Raw genomic sequence first — 17,315 nt, 5'->3', positions numbered from 1 at the left:
GGTCTGAGTTCCAGGGAGTGCCATAAAATTATGGGAAACTATTACTACATTAGTTAATCGTTCATCATCAAGCGCTATGTAAAAGTTTAAATTTGAATGGTGAATGCCTCCAGCTGGAAAGCTAGGAAAGTCCACCACCCAAGCAGGGTTGGGTCAAGCAGCAATTCTGTCACGTTATTACAACTTCTAGCAGGTGTTGCTTTGACCTGAATTACGTTTCCTTGGCAACCGTACGGCTTCATGACGGGTCGCGTGTGCTCATTTCTTCATCTCCGTACAGCAACGGAATAAAATGATTGCTTTTAATTTTGCCTATTCCGATGTACTCACATTTCCATCTTCCCATTTAATTACCGTCCATTTCCCCAAAACAACGCAGCGCGCGGAAAATGTTTTCACAATGGGTCTGTAACTGCGGTGTTGAGTTGTTCTCCCTTTCGCTAAAAGCATTTTTCTTGCCTTTTTGCCAGAAAATGGCTCTTTTAACTCATCCTCAACCATCGCCCAGGGCTACCGGACACTCAGATAAGCGCATTATGTTCCCTTCACCTTTGGTTTACACCAAACTTCTCATTGCTTAGATCTCAATCGGTGCCGTTCTATGGGATTTTATTGTGCCGTACGTAAGGTAAGGCCACACTATTTAAACTTATCGTCGTTAAGAATCTCTCGCTATGCCTTTCGTACCTATTGAAAGCCTCGATCTTCCCAACACCCAAGAAACGAACTGACCCAAATACGTAAAAGGTGAGAACTGGATCAACTGACCGGGTGGATTCAAACCGAGACGGCCCTTTTTCTTCTCGTCGGCTGAAACTAAAACCTTCTTCACCGCGAGGGTGGTACCACACGGGTTGGCTTTTCCGAGGGACGTTGGGACTTTTATCGAGGGATTGCAGAAATGTTTGGCTTCGCTTTCGTACTGCCGGCGGGGGTGACTAAACGACTCTTCCACCGCCAGACGGACAAAGATCTGACAGTGTTGTGTCTCCAGTTGTGTGTCTTCGTACGGCAGGAAAGCGGGCCAAATGGGGGACCGGGACGCATTGACAGCAACCGGCCGGGAGGTTTGTGGATTTGCCCATTTGTGGTGTTTGATGCTTCTTCTCCGTGGGGTTTTCTCTGCTTGCTCATCTTCAGTGTTCCACTCGTACAACACATCTTCCAGGTGTAATGGAGACTTTGCGTCTAAGACTCTGTCGGCCACGGACCGACATCCGATCAACCGTCTTTCGAGAGAAGGAAAGAAAATATCATGTTTGTCTTTTAACATTGTCGAGTTATAATCTTCATTGCCGAAGGTATTTGCTTTCCTGGTGAGTGGAGAAATGTGGAACAAACATGAGCATCATTGACCGGACACCCACCACCTCCGGGGGTTGGGTGGGTTAAGATGTCACTGCGCACTGATGGCATTTACGATGATGAACATGGGCTAGCCTTTTTGTGGTGAGACATTGTCCTCCATTCTTGCAGTCGTTTCGTTGTTGTCTTCCCAGTTTTATTACTGTTAAAGTCAATGTTTTCCTTGCTCTCTTTACCTAACTCTTTAAGCGGAGATTTTGGAGTTCTGCTCGAGAAGTATGACTTCTGGCTTTGGCATAGACGACTAAAGGCACTTATTCCTCTCAACTATAAAATTGAGATCATCTCACAGTAACTTGAACAAGGTTAGCGTGAAGCGTACCCTTGAGATTAATTTGTATATCTTGACAGGCAACTGGACAGTCCCAACTAAGTCTTAATGTATACTGCGCCTGATAAGAAAGGCCAACCGGCACTGCCACGATACCCGGCAATCATCGTCGTCATGTTCCGAGATGCATGTTTCCATTTCCAGTTTTGTGCGCCAAGACGGTAAATCAGTAGCTGCGGCACACGACGTGACCACAGTTAAAACTGTGTCAGGAGAAATGTTTGTCTTTCGCCGTGTGTAGGCAGTTGGAACTGGGCCAGTCGATTCCACGCGAGGAAGCAGTTGTAAACGGTTTGCTGGTGAATGGTGACCATTAAACGATTTTTAAAATGACAGACCTTTTCGAGTTGCTTCCTTTGGGATAGGGAACTCACGCCCTGCTCACAGACTCGTTGTGTTTACCTAAACTCTTTAGCGCTGGTCATCTTGTCCGGAACGGCTTGTTGTACAAGCTGTGTGTACATGGGTGTGCGTTTTAGGTCCGGGCGTTGCATGTTGCAACGAAGTGCAAATGTGCATTTCCGTCCCGGTTCGGTGCTGAACCCCAAACCGTGTAGCAGTGTTACGATGGTTGAAGAATTTATGGTTATTACCGAAGCAAAAGGGCACCGCAACACTAACTAGAACAGCGGTGACCGAGCATCGTGTGACCGGAGACAGCCGGAGAACGGCCGGGTTTATTGCACGAGACGTAATGCAGATGGACTTCAGTGGGACAGATGGACAGAGCGTGCCGCGACCGGTGTGTGATGACATAATGCTTAGCTTGGTTTGCATGTGGAAGCCGATTCCGAGCTCTCCGTGCTACAATTAGAACAGTAAACTATACTATAAATCTGCATAATGGGGCACATAGCGATTGATTTTGAAGGCAAAATGAATTTCATGATGGTTTTGGTGTAACCGCATCTTTGTTGCTGAATGATTGTAGTTGATTGTTAGAATAGGTGCATTGTATAAGCTGTTTCAATTTTGAGTTCAACCATTGGCCGATGAAAAGTTTCAGTAAATCTGGAACAAATTAAATCATATAAATTAAGGTTTTAGATGAACTTTTTAGTAGCTCTTTTAGGGAGGATTGTTAAGGTTGAAATAGCTACTATAGAAGGAATTTTTTAACTTGACCTTATTACAAAGAGGAAAACTTACAAGTCGTGCCATTCAACAGAAAAGAGATTTGTTCAATTTAAGAAGTACAGATATTGAATAATTTAATTGTTTCATAATTGTTTAACATTAACGATTGTGTTACATTTAAACGACGCTACGAAACTTCTAGTAATCAATCTCCCTACTACTGGGTATGATCATAGTCCGGTTTATAGCCTACACGCTCCCCGTGGCTTGGCCTTCGCAGATCAATCAATCTTCCGCTGCACGCCTTCCTTAAGATCGTTCCCATGTTTCTCTTCCGTCACCATATTTGCCAATCTGCAAACGTCGCCTCCCGCTAATCCATCAAGCCGTAGCTCCGAACCTTGTGGAATGTGTCCCAAACCGTTGTTCCAAAAATGGCCCTTGTCGCTACGCCGTTCACGCACCGGCAATTGCGCGTGATAAAGTAGATTATCCACGGTGTTTTTCTAGCTGCTTTCCCATCCCCATCCGGAGGTCCGCCACCGGACCGATTCGCTACGCGCAATCTTCGCTACGGATGATGGCATTTTCCAACGGGTTCTGGCCCGGTCCATCCGGGCTGTTGACCGCCGTAACTGCCCCGGTACTAACTGTACCTTTGGCTGGAGAAGGTTAACTGTGTGAACCACTCGTCCAGTTGGGTAATGAAATTGCTTACTCTGCTGATGGTACGAGCTATCCACAGAGAAGACATTCGAAGTTTAGGAATGTATTTGTTTAGTGAATAATTGTGAGCTGGAACATCTTTGGCCTGCGTGCTGTGATGGAGCTGTATCGTTTCCAGCCTAAGACGAGTGCTGGCTAAAAATGTTAATTTTAAAACCAATATTAACTTCATTTTACAAGAGAAGAACTGTCGAACTCGTCTTAGGGGTTGAAGTTCTTTCGTTAAGATGTACATTAATTGAAATTCTTTAGGCATTACCTGTTCGTTGTGTAAAGCCACGTCGGTAGAAAGATTCTTTCGAAGGCATGATCACACGCGTAATCATCATTATGAGGTTTTAGACAATCTTCTATCTCACTAATCTTCTCTCTCCGCCCAATTGGAGTTCTAGGGGTCTGTCAAAAATGACGAGAAATGTTTTATTCATGAAAAAGCTCCTCGAAAGAACCAACCGGATTGATCCATTTTTTTCTGTAAGCCTTGACGAAGCGTGAGAAACGTCGTTCTGCTAAAAAAAATCCGGTATTCCATCGATTCCAGCAAAAGGGACTTTTACGGTGTAAGTTAATATCGAATGCGTAAATTTAATAACAGTGCGTAGGCTTTTAATTTCTTTCTGCAAATATAATGTTAGTACATTACCTTTCCTGCTTCAGAAGGAAAATTGGCATTGATTTCCTGAAATGAGGTCAATATTCGTGCGTTGTACATCCCACACCAAGCGGTAGTAGAGTGAGCGGATGCGCCTGAAATTATGCTAATTAAAAAAAGCACACGCGCACACAAATTGCATACCATCGAATGAAACGTTGGATCATTTACCTCTTTTCTCGATAAATACTTGTTCTGTACTGTTGTTTTTGCTTATTCCTCTTTTATGCACAGTAATTTTCCACCGTGTAAGCATTTCACCTTGATTGATACACCGATTCGTTCTTCGTTTGGCCGGCTGCTATAATTGCGTTAAACGTTTGATAGAAAAGTGCATTTTTAATTTAAAAATTAACAAATCCGGCCACTCCCGAAACCGAAGTTGGAGGATGGGCTGAAGAGTTTTTTGTTGTTGTTGTTGTTTATTTCTCCAAAACTGTACCACCCACCACCGGGTCGTTTCACTTTCAGCAAAAATCTCACTGAAACCGAAACCACCAACCGACTGCGGTCAATTAGGAGCGGGGAGCAACGACGATGGGGATACTTATTGGTCCAGCTAATTACTAATTACAAACGAGTGCTAATACGCGGCACGCATCGCGGTCGCTGTGGAACGTAAACGCACACGCCTGGCCTCGTGGTGTGGAGGGGTATTCGGTGGGTGTTGGGAAAGAAATGTAACGATTTGACGAAAGGCTGTGTTGTGAAAGGCTCATCGATGAGTTGCCCCTCTATTAAGGGGGCAGCTTAGTGGAGTAATTAGTGGTGAAGGGTTTTGTGGATTGTTTGGGTATTGATGGCCACTTGGATGGTTGGGAGCCAACCGATGGGAACGGTATTTAATCGAAGATGCGATGAGTTGGATGGTATGTACGGTGGCCGGGAGATTAACATAAGATCCACAATTGCATAGATGTGCCTTCGAAACATGGATCTTCCAATGGAACATTTTATTTCAACTATGTTAAAAATATGTCAGCATTTCCCTACGGGTTTATTGATGCTAAAAACTCAATAATGATCGGACTATGGTGGCGTACATTCTTATCGCAAAAGCTCCTTTCTAATCGATTGTCAATGTTCCGATAGCTATGATCACAAAATGAGAAAGCCAAAACACAAAATGAGAAAGACAAGGTACAAAACTAGAGTGAGACTGTTCTTGGATGAGGTTTAAAGGAAAGTTTTTTAAAGCTATTTTCGTCATAAATTCCGTTACTAGAAAAATCCCTTACCGGAAGTGATACTACACACCCGTAAACCTTCGTAATTAATTAAACGCTAATGTAATGTCCCCCTATCTTTAATCAGCTCTAAATAAACCCATAAGCATCAATATCAATTATCATAAAAAGAGGCATATCAAATCAAACCTATTGTGTGTCGACCTTTTTGTGTCGGCATCTAGCCAACGAAACCAATATTCAACAAAAAAAAATACGGAAGCTCAGCAAAGTCCAACTGTCAAAAGCCGGCGGATACTGATCGGCCCTTTTATTTAAGCCTAAACCTTTGCTGCCCAACGGTGCATAATTGGGCGCTAATGTTGAGCCCATTGTGGAACGCACAACCATCATAATTCATATATCACCGGTCTGTTACCTTCGCCTTCGTCGGAAGGCTTGTCATTCGTTTCGGGCTTAGGCGTCTTTGTTCATTGGGAAAAAAAGAAAAGCTCCCCCGGTTAGGGCGGTATCTTCATGCCTCCCCGAGGGTGGTGATGGGAAGAAAACGCTAAAAAACCTTTTTGTATCCGTTGTTGTAACGAATGTGCGACTTCCCATAGTGGAGGTACTTGTGTATCGTATCTTCTCTTTGCCCCGTTCAACGCATCGGTATGCAAATGACGGAACATAATAAACACATCCGCCACAATGGCAGAAGACTGTGGGTAGCCGCTTGGAAGAGGAAGCACTTCAGACTGTTTTGGGGAGGGCAGTTCGCTTTGCATATCAGTGTGCATTAGCGCAGGATGGGATGGGAATAAATACATAAACCTGCCGTTTGGGGACGGAGTAGTTTTGGAGCATCAAATACACGATGGGAAGCCGCACGATTAGGATCTGGATCATCAAAGTTAATAATGTCCCTCTCCCCCATTGGACAGGTTGTCAGGGGAGAGTTTTGCCGTCCGGGCAGGTTGAATTGTGATTTATTGGACATTCTATACAAGCATACATGCATCGTACGTGAATAAACTTTATTGTGAATAAATATTTCAAAACCATTTTTCAATTGTTTTCATTTCAGAACTATGGGCAGTACTGGTTACACGTGCATAAGGCGGACATTTTGTTCCTTCAACATCCTCATATGGGTACGTAACGATAACCTCCAATTTATGTTTCCCGGTATGTTAATCTATCGGTTATTCGTACTTATTAAAGCTTTGCGGTAGCGGATTCCTCGCGATAGGCGTGTGGCTGCACTTTGCCTATCCAGGGTATGCCACACTACTACCCGACCATGCCGTACTCAGCGCCGACTGTATGTTCATAACGGTCGGTGTGATCAGCTTCGTGATCGCGTTCTTCGGTTGCTGTGGGTCTTGGTTCCAGTCAAGATGTTTCCTGGTTATTGTAAGTTCCATTTGGGAAAATGATTCCCGATTAATATAATACTTCTATCAATGTAAATCGATTTGGCAATCTCTCAAGCAAAACGCCCCAAAGTATGCAAATACTGTTATTCGGACCCTCTTCATGAAGTTTCCGTTCAGTCGGTTGCATACTCTTAGGCGTATTTTGAAGAGAGTGAAAGTGAGAGTAATGTACATCCACCTAAGTATTCGAGCTAATCCTTTTTTTCAGTACTTTACACTGGTGGTACTATTGTTCCTCAGTGAGTTCTTGCTGGGTTCGTTGGCGTTTGTGTTCCGAGGCGGCATTGGACGTATGTTGACACAGGAGCTAAAGTATGGCATCGAGAAGCACTACAATGTGTCGGACCGCGGAGGTTTCCTAACTCCTTCCGTTGCTTCTATTTGGGATAATCTTCAGGTGGATGTAAGTAGGACCATTTTGTGTGGGAAATCTGCAGCTACTGATCGATTCATCTTCTTTCAACCTCTAGCTGCAATGCTGTGGAGTATCATCGTATGAGGATTGGTACGATATCAGTGCATGGTCCGGTGAGCGATGGGTACCACAGTCCTGCTGTCGCTCTCAGTATGGATCAATGTTTTCGGAAGGATCTGGCGATGAGCTAGCAAACGTCGACTGTCGAAAGTATGCATCATTAGTTGAGAGACTGTCGATGGAGTTGTAGCAACTAAATTGTATCGCTTTGCTTCTTACAGAGCTGGAAATCCTGCACTCCTATGGGATAAGAGCTGCGGTCAGATTCTTCAGATGTGGTTCGTACAGCGACTTCACATAGTGGGCACGGTTGTATTAGTAATAGGCTTCCTTCAGGTAGGGATGATAGACATTTCTCCAGGTGGAAATCCTTTCTCTCATATAATCCCTTTATCATTCTAGTTGTTCGGTCTGATATCATCCATGCTACTGTTCTGTACCGTCAAACACAAACGTTCCTCGAAAACGTACAAATCCTACTCACCTACCGTGGACACCACGCTCAACCGCAATGGCACTAGCCCCACGTACATGGACATGGACTGACTGTATGGCTGAGGTTGGTTGGTGTTCGGTGGATCGAAAGCTCATTCACCCTCGCCGACCATTATCATCCAACATAATAGTATCACAACCCGGTAGAACAACAATACTCACCAGTCTCGAAGCGGGAAACATAGCTAAAGTGCTCCCGGTAGTTCGGGAAGCAGTGGCTAAATGGTTGTATATACGTGCGAAGGAGTGCACGTGTGATCTTTGCTGCATACAGTAACATCTGTATGTCTAACGATTGTGCCAAAAAGAAGCGGGAAAATTAAGCGAATTCACATAACAATCCATTTTTAATTGAACGATAAACACGACTCGCAGGAAAAACGTAAGAGCGACCAAAATGGAAACCAATTATAGTTTATATAGTACGAGACACAAAACGGGGTCTTCCCCCTGATTTGCGAACGATGTAGGGTGCGCTAGCTGTAGAACGTAGAATACTGCACAGTTTTATTTATACAAATTCGATTTAGAATAAGGCTTTCTGGCCAACCTTCATTCCGCGCAACTGCCTACCAATACTACCAAAAACGTAAAACTTCCTTGGAGTTGAGTGAAGATAAAGAGAGAAATAAGAGGACCGCCTCGTAAAAACGACCGTCAAACATTCCCGAACGACTACTCAGAAAAAAAAACTGCATGATAGAACGTTAAGTATTTACAGTACGAATAAATTACTACAAAGCGACACAATCGGTTCACTACTTTTTCGCATCCTCTAACCCCACCAGCACGGCACCGATTTGATTGAGACGATTGAGCACGCTCTTGTTTAGATTTACAACTGCTCCTTTTGGTACTTTCTGCAACAGGGAAATGTGCGTTAGTTTCTTTTCTCTTCGGAAATAATGGTTATGATTTACCTCCACAACTGCATTGAAGACATTGGACAACTGTTCGACTATTCCAACGAAACCTCTGTACAGGGGTTCGTCCTTAACGTGATTTCCAAAGTAATCTTTCTGCTGTGTTTGATCAACTAGTGCTGGAACCTGGAATGTAATGGGGACAGGGTGAGTTGCTATATCCTACCAATCTCATATCCAGTGTGCTCCTACATTGCCCTTATCGACGAACTTCTTCTGCACATTTTCCAGCTTCGTCAGTATGCTAGAATCAAGGTCTTCTTTCTCCAGCTTTGCCTCACGCATTGCAGGTTGTTCGTTTGACAGTAGGCCGTACACCTACAAAGGATGGTAATACATGCTGTTTTACCTCAAGTTCCTATCTCCATATATCTCAGGTAGGTTCTTACCTCAAATTCGCCCAACTACCCCAAGGGGTCTCCGAAAGCACTTACCTTGTTGTTTCCAACGTACGTCACTGTGTTCAGCAGCTCACGGTCAGCTTGAATTTTAGCCTGTACTTCGCCTGTGTTATGTCCCGACAAGGGCAAACATTGGAACTGATTTACGAGCGACAAAATGGAGATCACTAACAACACGCATGTTTGAAGACGAACCTCCATCACGAAGTCACTCTTCCGGGAGTGTTTCTGATTAGTAAAGTTCCAATTGGAAAACTTCGAAACCTCTTAAACACAAGCCACAGACACCACGCGGACACTTTAACCTCCAACTTAAACCTGACCAGTTCGATCGAACCGTACGTACTGACGTGTTCGGAATCTCCGATCGCGTCCTACCCCAAAAACGCATCTCAGCATCGTGAGCCCAAAATTGTTCCACCACCTCGGTTCGTTTCCAAAATCTTCAACGCAGGGCATACAGAGAAGCAGAAAAAATAGCGACAAATATTAGCTAACGGCGTGGAGAAGGCGATCACAATGGCGTTCCATGGCGAGTGCCCAAGGCAGTGGAAGGCCAGCCGGTGTCCGATTATCTAACGCAAAACGCAACACACTCGAATTTTGTATGCGCATCAACAATGGCCAATGGAAGGGATGTTTGAGTGTAGATGAATGTTTGGGTTTTCCATCATCATTCGGCGGCGGTGTTGATCATGATGATGATGATGATTTGCACGCTCGGAGTCGCCGGCTTTGGTCGCACAAGTAGGGGGATGGTGCATCTGTTCGCGCCCTCGATTTGTGAGGCGTGAACGATGCGTTGAAGGCGGAATAAGATGCAGTTTTTCAATGTTTTCTGACCGATTTCAGGTCATGGTGTTAGTTTGTTTAGTTGTTCAACAGTGCAAAGGTTCGTGGTACAATTTATTCGATAATTACAACGAGTTTGTTTTTTGGACTTGCTAATCTCTAGCTGATGAAGGTTACGTTCGCATTAAGACTCATTCCAAACGATGGCATTGTGCATATCACGCTAGGGGGGAAACATTGGAGAACCTATTTTGGGGATAAAGCACCTTATGATTTCACTATATTTACATACATTCCCCTACTGTTTTAAAACAGGTTTGCTTCGTTTTTGGTAATAATTTAACTACACCTCCTCTTATCGCCTCAATCCAACCAACCCGGCACCAACGTCGTTCAGCTTGTCGTTGGCCTGTTTCTTCAATCCACCCAGCAGCTTCTTCGGTGCCTACAAAGCAAAACCGTTTTGCAGTTGGTTAAAAGCAATGCAATCTCTCTGCCACTATTTGCAAAACCCTTACCGCTATCACCGAGTTGATGAACATGTTCACCTTGGCGGTCGTTTCCACCAGTGGTTTCGTGATGAAATAGAACTGATCGCCCGTGTTGCCGTACTTGTCCGATTCTCGGATGTTATCGATGAGCGGTTCAGCCTGCAATGCACAACCGTTGGATCGTTTTCATAACGAACTAAGCAAATGTAATGCTATTGTAATTCCCTTACATCAAAAAAGCTTTTCACTTTGTGCTGCAGACTGTCGTACTTGCTGTAAACGTTGGACGGGAAATTGTCCACCTCCTTGCGGGCGTTGTCCTGGTCTGGTGGGTTGTCGTATATTTCCAGTGCGGCCACCTGTCCCGAGAATTGCATTAAGATCATTCGTTTCACTGGAAGATTGATTTTCCCCTGGAAGCAAAACATCACTTACGTAAGTGTTTCCCACTTTCGACACCTGTTTCAGCTGTTCGTCGTACTTTTTGTCACGAAATTCGCCATCATCGTGACCTCCACCGTAGGGAGCGCCATTTGCCAGCAAGAATGCACCGACGATCGACAGAATAGCACTGGATCGTACAATCATTTTGCTGTCGCTTGTAGTTCAACACTGTAACTAATCGGTGTACTAAGAACGTTTCACCTATTTACACGCCTTTTAAAGTACAAACTTTCGAACTTAAACGAACACCTGACGTCCCGAAGTTATCGAAAGGGTTGGTAGGAACGAACGTTTCGAACTGACCGCACGATTGAAACTGAAAGCGAAAAGAACGTACAGCGCAACTAGCAACTCTGGCTGGTAAGTCTCGTCACCAACACCATCGAATCTGAGCAGCGCAAGCTCCGAATCGATCTTTCACTCTTTCTCACTCTCCCATCCTCACAAAATCGTCTAGAAAACAGCAATGTTCAGCAATGTGACCCGACCGGCTTACAGAAAATAAATAAAATCAATCCCTTCCCTTCTGGTTCGCTGTCACACCTCTCCAATACGCTTTCCACTCCCTTAACAAGCTGCACGCGATCCTTCTACGACCGACAGCGACACACTTAGTCCACTTAGGGGAGTCCACCGTTCTGCGGCATCCATGCGCTCCATGTTGTGCTTACGGGTGGGGGAGGCTCGATTTTTCGAAACCATGAACCGCACGGTGGCCATACTGTAAGCCGGCTTTTGCGCGGTTTTTCGCCTTTGCCCAATACTACACAGGTGAGGTGATATGGAGCCTCCCTGTGCTGTTGCTTCGGCCACGATTACTTAACGCGTTATGCAGTCGAGCTGGTCGGATGGGTCGGTAAGCCTGACTGACTGACTCACTGACCGTTTTACGGACTCACGGCCAAAGTAGGTTTATGCTCTCCCGATGCGAGTAAGGTTCGTCGCTTGCTTGCGGCACGGAGTCACACTCACAGGGCATTCCTGTTAACCCTCAAATGGTAATTATCCCTTGTGTGTTGTAAAGAACAAGAGCTTAGATATTTCGAACAAGAGTAGATAGTTTCTCTTGTGGTATTTTTGTCGTAATAAAGATATAAATATTTCAGCAATTATAACAAATGAATTTCGCACCAAAGGGTTAACTACTAAACTCGTCCAATCAGCTGTTAAACCCGGAGTTCGGAGGTTTGCTCGGGGAATACCTCCGAACAAATGAGGCTTATTTGGTGTTTACTTGCAACAGCAATTGTGCTATAAAACACATGTTAACACAATTGCCGCAATTTGAGGTGAAGCTTTTGGAGCATGACAATTAATACGAAATGGAGCAGTTTGCTCTTATATAAATGGTGCGAAGCTATATTTCGTTTTTATTACATTTTTCGCATAAAAAAAGTATCTCACCACACGCACGGTACCAATGACCTGTCGGTCCACTTGTTTTTTTTGTTTCCACTTATCCTTTCGGACGGCACTTTGGATTGACAGTGACAATCAAAACGTGTCACTCACGGTTAGCGGTTAAGGATGACGTACTGAGGGTCGACCGAGTTGCGGTTCTGCATCGACGGGTCCACTTCCGGACACTTGGCTTTCTTTTTTTCTCACCTTCCTTTCCCGAGACAACCTTGAGCCGTCTCAATTCGACTCGACTTCTTCGGCGCTGGAGTGTGGTTTACCTTGAGTGAAAGTAGCTCAAGGTTGTGCGAGTCACGCAAAGATAACGAACGGGAAGCGAAAGCAGGGAACCAACAAAATAGTAAAATTATCAGTTTGTATGCTTTGAGTTATGTAGAACATAGTCAAATTATAAACGGAAATAGGAAATTCGGTAACTTCATTTAATGTATAAGCTTAAAGATTGAGAGGTAATGTTTACTAAAAAATGTCTAATTATACCTACATACTTAAGTTGTATATAACGCTATATAACTTTCATAAAATTCCAATACATAGCATCAATCGTGTCTCGTGAATGTCACCCCATGTTCTGGAACAATACTTCCACAACCCCTCCGTAAGGGGATGTTTATTTTGATGAATGAACGACAAATCGGATCCAGAAAAGCAATATCCGGTCCGGATGGGACGGGAACTTCCTATTGCGTAGCTCCATCTTCGTAGGTCAGTTTCTTTTTACCTGTTGATTTTGCAGGCCGCATTTCCCGGGCCAGGTCAAACATACCTCGTACACATTGATCCAGTGAACTTCCGGAATATCGAATCATTCACAGGTAAAGGTGGCCAAAGTGTTTATTGTTGGAGTTGCTGGTGATTTTTTTTTTTCGTGGAAGTTCCTTTCATCGTTCGTGCCGTAAGACGTGTATTAATATGGATCAAAATTTCAAATAGACTATGTAATCAATGTACACGAGTTTTTGTGTCCGAATGTTTCCGCTGAAATCACGATTCCGGTCACGGGTCCAAGAATTGTAAAAGCACTGTTCACGTTGCTCTACCTTAAGTACACCGACGGGACCTATCAATTGCAAGTGTGCTCCACACCGCACAAAAGGAACAAAGCCAAGACCAGTACGGTCTGTTTGCAACTGGGAGAGCAAAGGAAATGTTAATCGAAAAGCGAAAGGATTCAGAATACCTTTGTCCTCACGCCCAATAGACAAACGTGTATAATTCCATTGTTGGGAGTGAGGAGAAATCAATTGAAAAGCACCACGGGAGACACATCGCGTCGCGTGCTCGTAACCTCACCAGAAAACGTGTACTCAAACGCGATCCAGTTACTCGTGGACAGATATTATCATGTGCCCTACCTGCTACCTACTACGGGGAGACGTAGCAGGCATGGAACTGATTTATTTTCGAGCTTTTTCTAGAAGCTTTCGAAGTAGCATCAACGTGAGATGGGAAACCTTCAGCCAAATATTCTCTGTTCGAGCCAGATGTTAATGTGGGTATGCATAAAATGTGAGGTTGAACATCCTGGGACTAATCAACCGCATTCGCTTCTTGCTTCCAAACTTTCATGTGGCTCTTTCACACGTTCAAAGGGCTAACGAACTGACTACCGAATCACCATCGTCATTGTCCTTGTTTGTGTGTATACATGAAGTGCGTTCCCGCGGTCATGTGACGCCATCAACCCGCTCGTGTAACAATCACGTGTTAGAAATTGTTGACGTTGCCTTTGGAACCGGGTGACGACAACACATCGTACCATCGAACATTCCAAAATTATTATCAATGACGTACGGTGACGCGCCCGTGTATGTGATGCCCGTGGACCTACTTGGTTCGTGCACGTTTTCCGATGCTTTCGCGCCGGAAGTGCCCGTGATCCGTGATCGGTGAAAACGTTTTTCGTTAGTGGAGACAAAGCAGCAAGGAGAGGGAATGGAACTTAATTAAAAGTTGGGCTTCGACGTTTCAGTGGATTGTTTGTCGATTTTTTTGGAATCGCCATTGAGGTTTAACGATATGGGTAAATTAATTTTAGGTGCCTGGAAGGAATACAGCAAGAATCTATTCATTTTCTGGATAAGGAAAAGAAACATGCTCTTATTTAAAGCTTGTAACATTAGGAATTGCATACCTTAAGTCGAATTTGTCATCGGTATGTTATTTGCTTATAAAACGCCGGAAGGTATGCAAGCTGCATCACAAAATTTCCCTTTGAATGAAAAAATGTAGTACAAAATATTTAATATTTATTTTAAAAAATGTTTATCAATCTCGAAAGGTTTAGAGGTCTTTTAGCATGTAAGTTGTATTAATTATTCCGAATGCAGCCGTCAGTCCCTTGTATGCAGGATGATTTGTGGTGCTTCCGAACACCGACTGGCTTCAATTGTACGGATATGTCTTGGATGTTTTCGCAAACAGATCTCCTATCAGGGCACTGTCAAAGAGTATCAAACATAAGATTAGTTAAATAGGAACGTTTTCCCCCGTCCGGGGATCATACACCTCTCACTCACTTTCCCTGCGGCATGTAGTAACCCATCTTGAAACCATTCGGCCACGAGGTAACAGCGCGCGATGTGGGACAAAGGTACGGATTGGAAACAGCCTTAAAGTCGTACCAGAAGGCTAAATTGTAAAAGATCGTACACAGATCATGGGAACTGGTCAAACCGGCCGCAAACTGTAACCAGCCACAGTAACCCATCAGCCAGTCCTTGTGACAGACGCGCAGTGTCGTGCCGATGTCACTGCTTGTGTGTATACACTGTACCTCCGTAGCAGCGTCCATTACGCTCAGCGCAGTGTAGGTGCTATTCGAATCGAACACAACACCGGCCGGATCGCAGGCTATCACAAAAGAGAATGTTACTGATTTGATGTATTGTAAGACGCTACCGTCGATTCTCACCATCAATTCGTCCCAACTTCTGTGGAGCAAGGTTGCGTCCGGCCTGGAAAGCGACCTGCGATCCAAGACTGAATCCGTACAGCATCCCATTGGCCGGTGGAATCCCAAACATGAGCAACTGACGCAGTTTCTTCTCCAGTGTGCGTGCGATCGGATCTACCAGCTTAACCACGGTGAAGTAATCGTTATTGTCAGCGATCACACTGAAGTCCAGGCAGAGGATGCAGCCCTTTCGGTGGATGATGAAGTTGTTCAGCGTTTCTTGCACCCATTGTGTGATGGTGCAACCCTGGGACCAATCATGCACTACAACCACAAAAGGATCTCCGGGTTTACAGCCGAACGCAGCAAAGTTCGTCTCGGCGGTTGTCTGTCTCGCGAACTTGGTTTGAGTCCTGCGAAAAAACAATCCAGCAGCTGAAGCTTATTTCCTCTAATTAATTACATTGCCACGAAAACAAAGTACGCACCAATCGTAGATGAGAAACGTGATGTCCGTATCGTAGTTATAATTGGTACTTCCAAAATTAGCGTTCACCTGATGCAAACTAATCGCAATCACCATCGACCACACGCACACCATGGAAACGAGGCCCATTTTCAGCAGACTCCCAATAGGTACGTTGCCAGGGACGCGCAGCGAATGAAAATACTCGCACAATACAATTTCAATCTAGTTAACAAGTTGGTGCAGCTTAGCCGGACCTCAACCAAAGCACTCCGAGCGAAATCAACTTCAAGTCCACACAGGTTCACCGACCGGGAGTAAATGCAACCAATGCAATTTTTTGGGGATCAGCACACCGAACCGGTGGATGGAATGCAGCTTGCAATGCATCCGAAAAAAAACGAACACACAAGCAAACATTGCAAACAATTCGGAAGTGGATAAAAACCTGATCTCGATCGGTTATTTCATATTTCGTCTGTTCGTCTGCTTTTTTTTTTACGTATTTTCTGTTGAGTTTTGCGATCACTTCTTTGATGCATTCTAAAGTGAGTTTCAATTTGTTTTAATTTTTGTGTGCATTTTGCTCCTCATCTTTATCTGTTTTATTTCTCATACCCATTTCGTTTCGTGGGTTCTGTAATGGGTATCTGCGCTGTATCATAACGCTGCATACTAAAGCACTTGTCGGGATTATTGGATTACCTTTCCGAAACCTGGATAAGGCTCGGTGTTGTTGCTTCTGTTTGTTTGCGTTGGAGATTTTTGTAACGCCGGGCCGGTACGGTTGCTTTGGAGAGAAATTTCGATCATAATCTGTCGTTGTATGGAGCGTTCGCGTGGATTCCCTCGCGCTCCGCAGTATGCTAACCGGCTTAATTAATGTGAGTTTCTAATGCCATTTAAGCTCAACAAGTGGATGGAATGGAGCAGAATTTAGATGAGTTACTTCAACTATTCAAACTCGCCGAAGGCATATGTAAACTACCAGCTGTGTTTATATTATTCAAACATTTTAATTGGAGCTCATGTACCTGATGCCAGGCTAATAATTGCACTTGGCGAAGGTATAACAGTGTCTATATGAATTATAAGACTATACTATGCTTATGTGTATCATACATTTTATTTAAATTATTCTACAACATCGATGTCTGTCTGTAAAGATAAGGAATTCCTTAAAAAACTCATTGCATACCTTCAGGCGCGTTGAGCCGTCTAACGCAAAAGTACCCTTCGTACCCAATAAGGTCCACTGATTGCAATTCAATTATCTTACGTATTCCACCATTGTCAGTATTAAAATTCGCTTTCGATACAGCTTTTTTCCATTTTCGCACAATGCTGAGTTTTTAGGAATTGTCGAAAAATTGGATTTTTCGTTTTACTTCTTTGCGCTGGGGACATTTACGAGAGTTAATTCGGGTGCCCATGACAGGGAACGCGCTTTAATTTCACTTGACATTTACTCCACGCTACGTTCTACCATATTCCGTCTCGAACCAAATAGCAAACAAAAAAAAATCACTCACCAAATGTCGCCAAATTCTGTGTAAAAATGAGAAACAAATCATCGAAAACCCATCTAAGAGGAAAGCGTTTCTCCGGTACGTATCGATTTGGCTCCCTAAGGATGTTGTTTTTTCACTAGGAAATGGGAATTACGGATCTTTCAAGTATTTTCGCTTCACCTGTTATTTTCTCCCTGATCTCAATGACCTTTGCGAACGTTGGTACAGCTGCAAAGATTGTTGTTT

General features: G+C 44.1%; 4 protein-coding genes across 4 annotated transcripts; 1 reads left to right on the top strand and 3 right to left on the bottom strand.

Annotated features, from left to right (window-relative positions):
* Window positions 1–6,408: 6,408 nt before the first annotated feature.
* LOC128713227 (tetraspanin-9) lies at window positions 6,409–7,777 on the top strand. The gene is made up of 6 exons (XM_053808088.1): window positions 6,409–6,471; window positions 6,542–6,733; window positions 6,965–7,159; window positions 7,227–7,381; window positions 7,453–7,567; window positions 7,634–7,777. Exons 1-6 carry the CDS (start codon window positions 6,409–6,411, stop codon window positions 7,775–7,777), a joined length of 864 nt encoding a protein of 287 aa, XP_053664063.1.
* A 707-nt stretch (window positions 7,778–8,484) lies between these two features.
* Window positions 8,485–9,251, bottom strand: LOC128715015 (uncharacterized). The gene is made up of 4 exons (XM_053809895.1): window positions 9,084–9,251; window positions 8,842–8,967; window positions 8,647–8,775; window positions 8,485–8,586 (listed from the first exon to the last, which is right to left on the bottom strand). Exons 1-4 carry the CDS (start codon window positions 9,249–9,251, stop codon window positions 8,485–8,487), a joined length of 525 nt encoding a protein of 174 aa, XP_053665870.1.
* Window positions 9,252–10,197: 946 nt separating this feature from the next.
* LOC128714943 (uncharacterized) lies at window positions 10,198–10,921 on the bottom strand. Its single transcript, XM_053809825.1, has 4 exons — window positions 10,769–10,921; window positions 10,564–10,692; window positions 10,361–10,492; window positions 10,198–10,287 (listed from the first exon to the last, which is right to left on the bottom strand). The coding sequence occupies exons 1-4, from the start codon at window positions 10,919–10,921 to the stop codon at window positions 10,198–10,200; spliced, it is 504 nt and encodes a 167-aa protein (XP_053665800.1).
* Window positions 10,922–14,581: 3,660 nt separating this feature from the next.
* Window positions 14,582–15,708, bottom strand: LOC128714816 (phospholipase A1 member A-like). Its single transcript, XM_053809696.1, has 4 exons — window positions 15,581–15,708; window positions 15,111–15,505; window positions 14,716–15,049; window positions 14,582–14,636 (listed from the first exon to the last, which is right to left on the bottom strand). The coding sequence occupies exons 1-4, from the start codon at window positions 15,706–15,708 to the stop codon at window positions 14,582–14,584; spliced, it is 912 nt and encodes a 303-aa protein (XP_053665671.1).
* Window positions 15,709–17,315: the final 1,607 nt, after the last annotated feature.

The sequence above is a fragment of the Anopheles marshallii genome, chromosome 3 (assembly GCF_943734725.1).
Source record: "Anopheles marshallii chromosome 3, idAnoMarsDA_429_01, whole genome shotgun sequence".
Lineage (NCBI taxonomy): Eukaryota > Metazoa > Arthropoda > Insecta > Diptera > Culicidae > Anopheles > Anopheles marshallii.
Note: the sequence above shows the minus strand (reverse complement) of the source record. Positions and strands in the feature narration are given on the sequence as shown.

Bases quoted from the DNA above. Each gene is read 5' to 3' on its own strand.
- LOC128713227 (XM_053808088.1), top strand. From the start codon at position 6,409: ATGGGCAGTACTGGTTACACGTGCATAAGGCGGACATTTTGTTCCTTC. The intron at 7,160-7,226 runs GTAAGTAGGACC...TTCAACCTCTAG, and splicing joins GGGATAATCTTCAGGTGGAT to CTGCAATGCTGTGGAGTATC. The intron at 7,568-7,633 runs GTAGGGATGATA...TTATCATTCTAG, and splicing joins TAGTAATAGGCTTCCTTCAG to TTGTTCGGTCTGATATCATC.
- LOC128715015 (XM_053809895.1), bottom strand. From the start codon at position 9,251: ATGGAGGTTCGTCTTCAAACATGCGTGTTGTTAGTGATCTCCATTTTG. The intron at 8,968-9,083 runs GTAAGTGCTTTC...CATCCTTTGTAG, and splicing joins CGTACGTTGGAAACAACAAG to GTGTACGGCCTACTGTCAAA. The intron at 8,776-8,841 runs GTAGGAGCACAC...ATTACATTCCAG, and splicing joins AGTTCGTCGATAAGGGCAAT to GTTCCAGCACTAGTTGATCA.
- LOC128714943 (XM_053809825.1), bottom strand. From the start codon at position 10,921: ATGATTGTACGATCCAGTGCTATTCTGTCGATCGTCGGTGCATTCTTG. The intron at 10,693-10,768 runs GTAAGTGATGTT...TTCTCGGGACAG, and splicing joins CGAAAGTGGGAAACACTTAC to GTGGCCGCACTGGAAATATA. The intron at 10,288-10,360 runs GTAAGGGTTTTG...TTTGCTTTGTAG, and splicing joins TCATCAACTCGGTGATAGCG to GCACCGAAGAAGCTGCTGGG.
- LOC128714816 (XM_053809696.1), bottom strand. From the start codon at position 15,708: ATGGGCCTCGTTTCCATGGTGTGCGTGTGGTCGATGGTGATTGCGATT. The intron at 15,506-15,580 runs GTGCGTACTTTG...GTTTTTTCGCAG, and splicing joins ACGTTTCTCATCTACGATTG to GACTCAAACCAAGTTCGCGA. The intron at 14,637-14,715 runs GTGAGTGAGAGG...ACTCTTTGACAG, and splicing joins TACTACATGCCGCAGGGAAA to TGCCCTGATAGGAGATCTGT.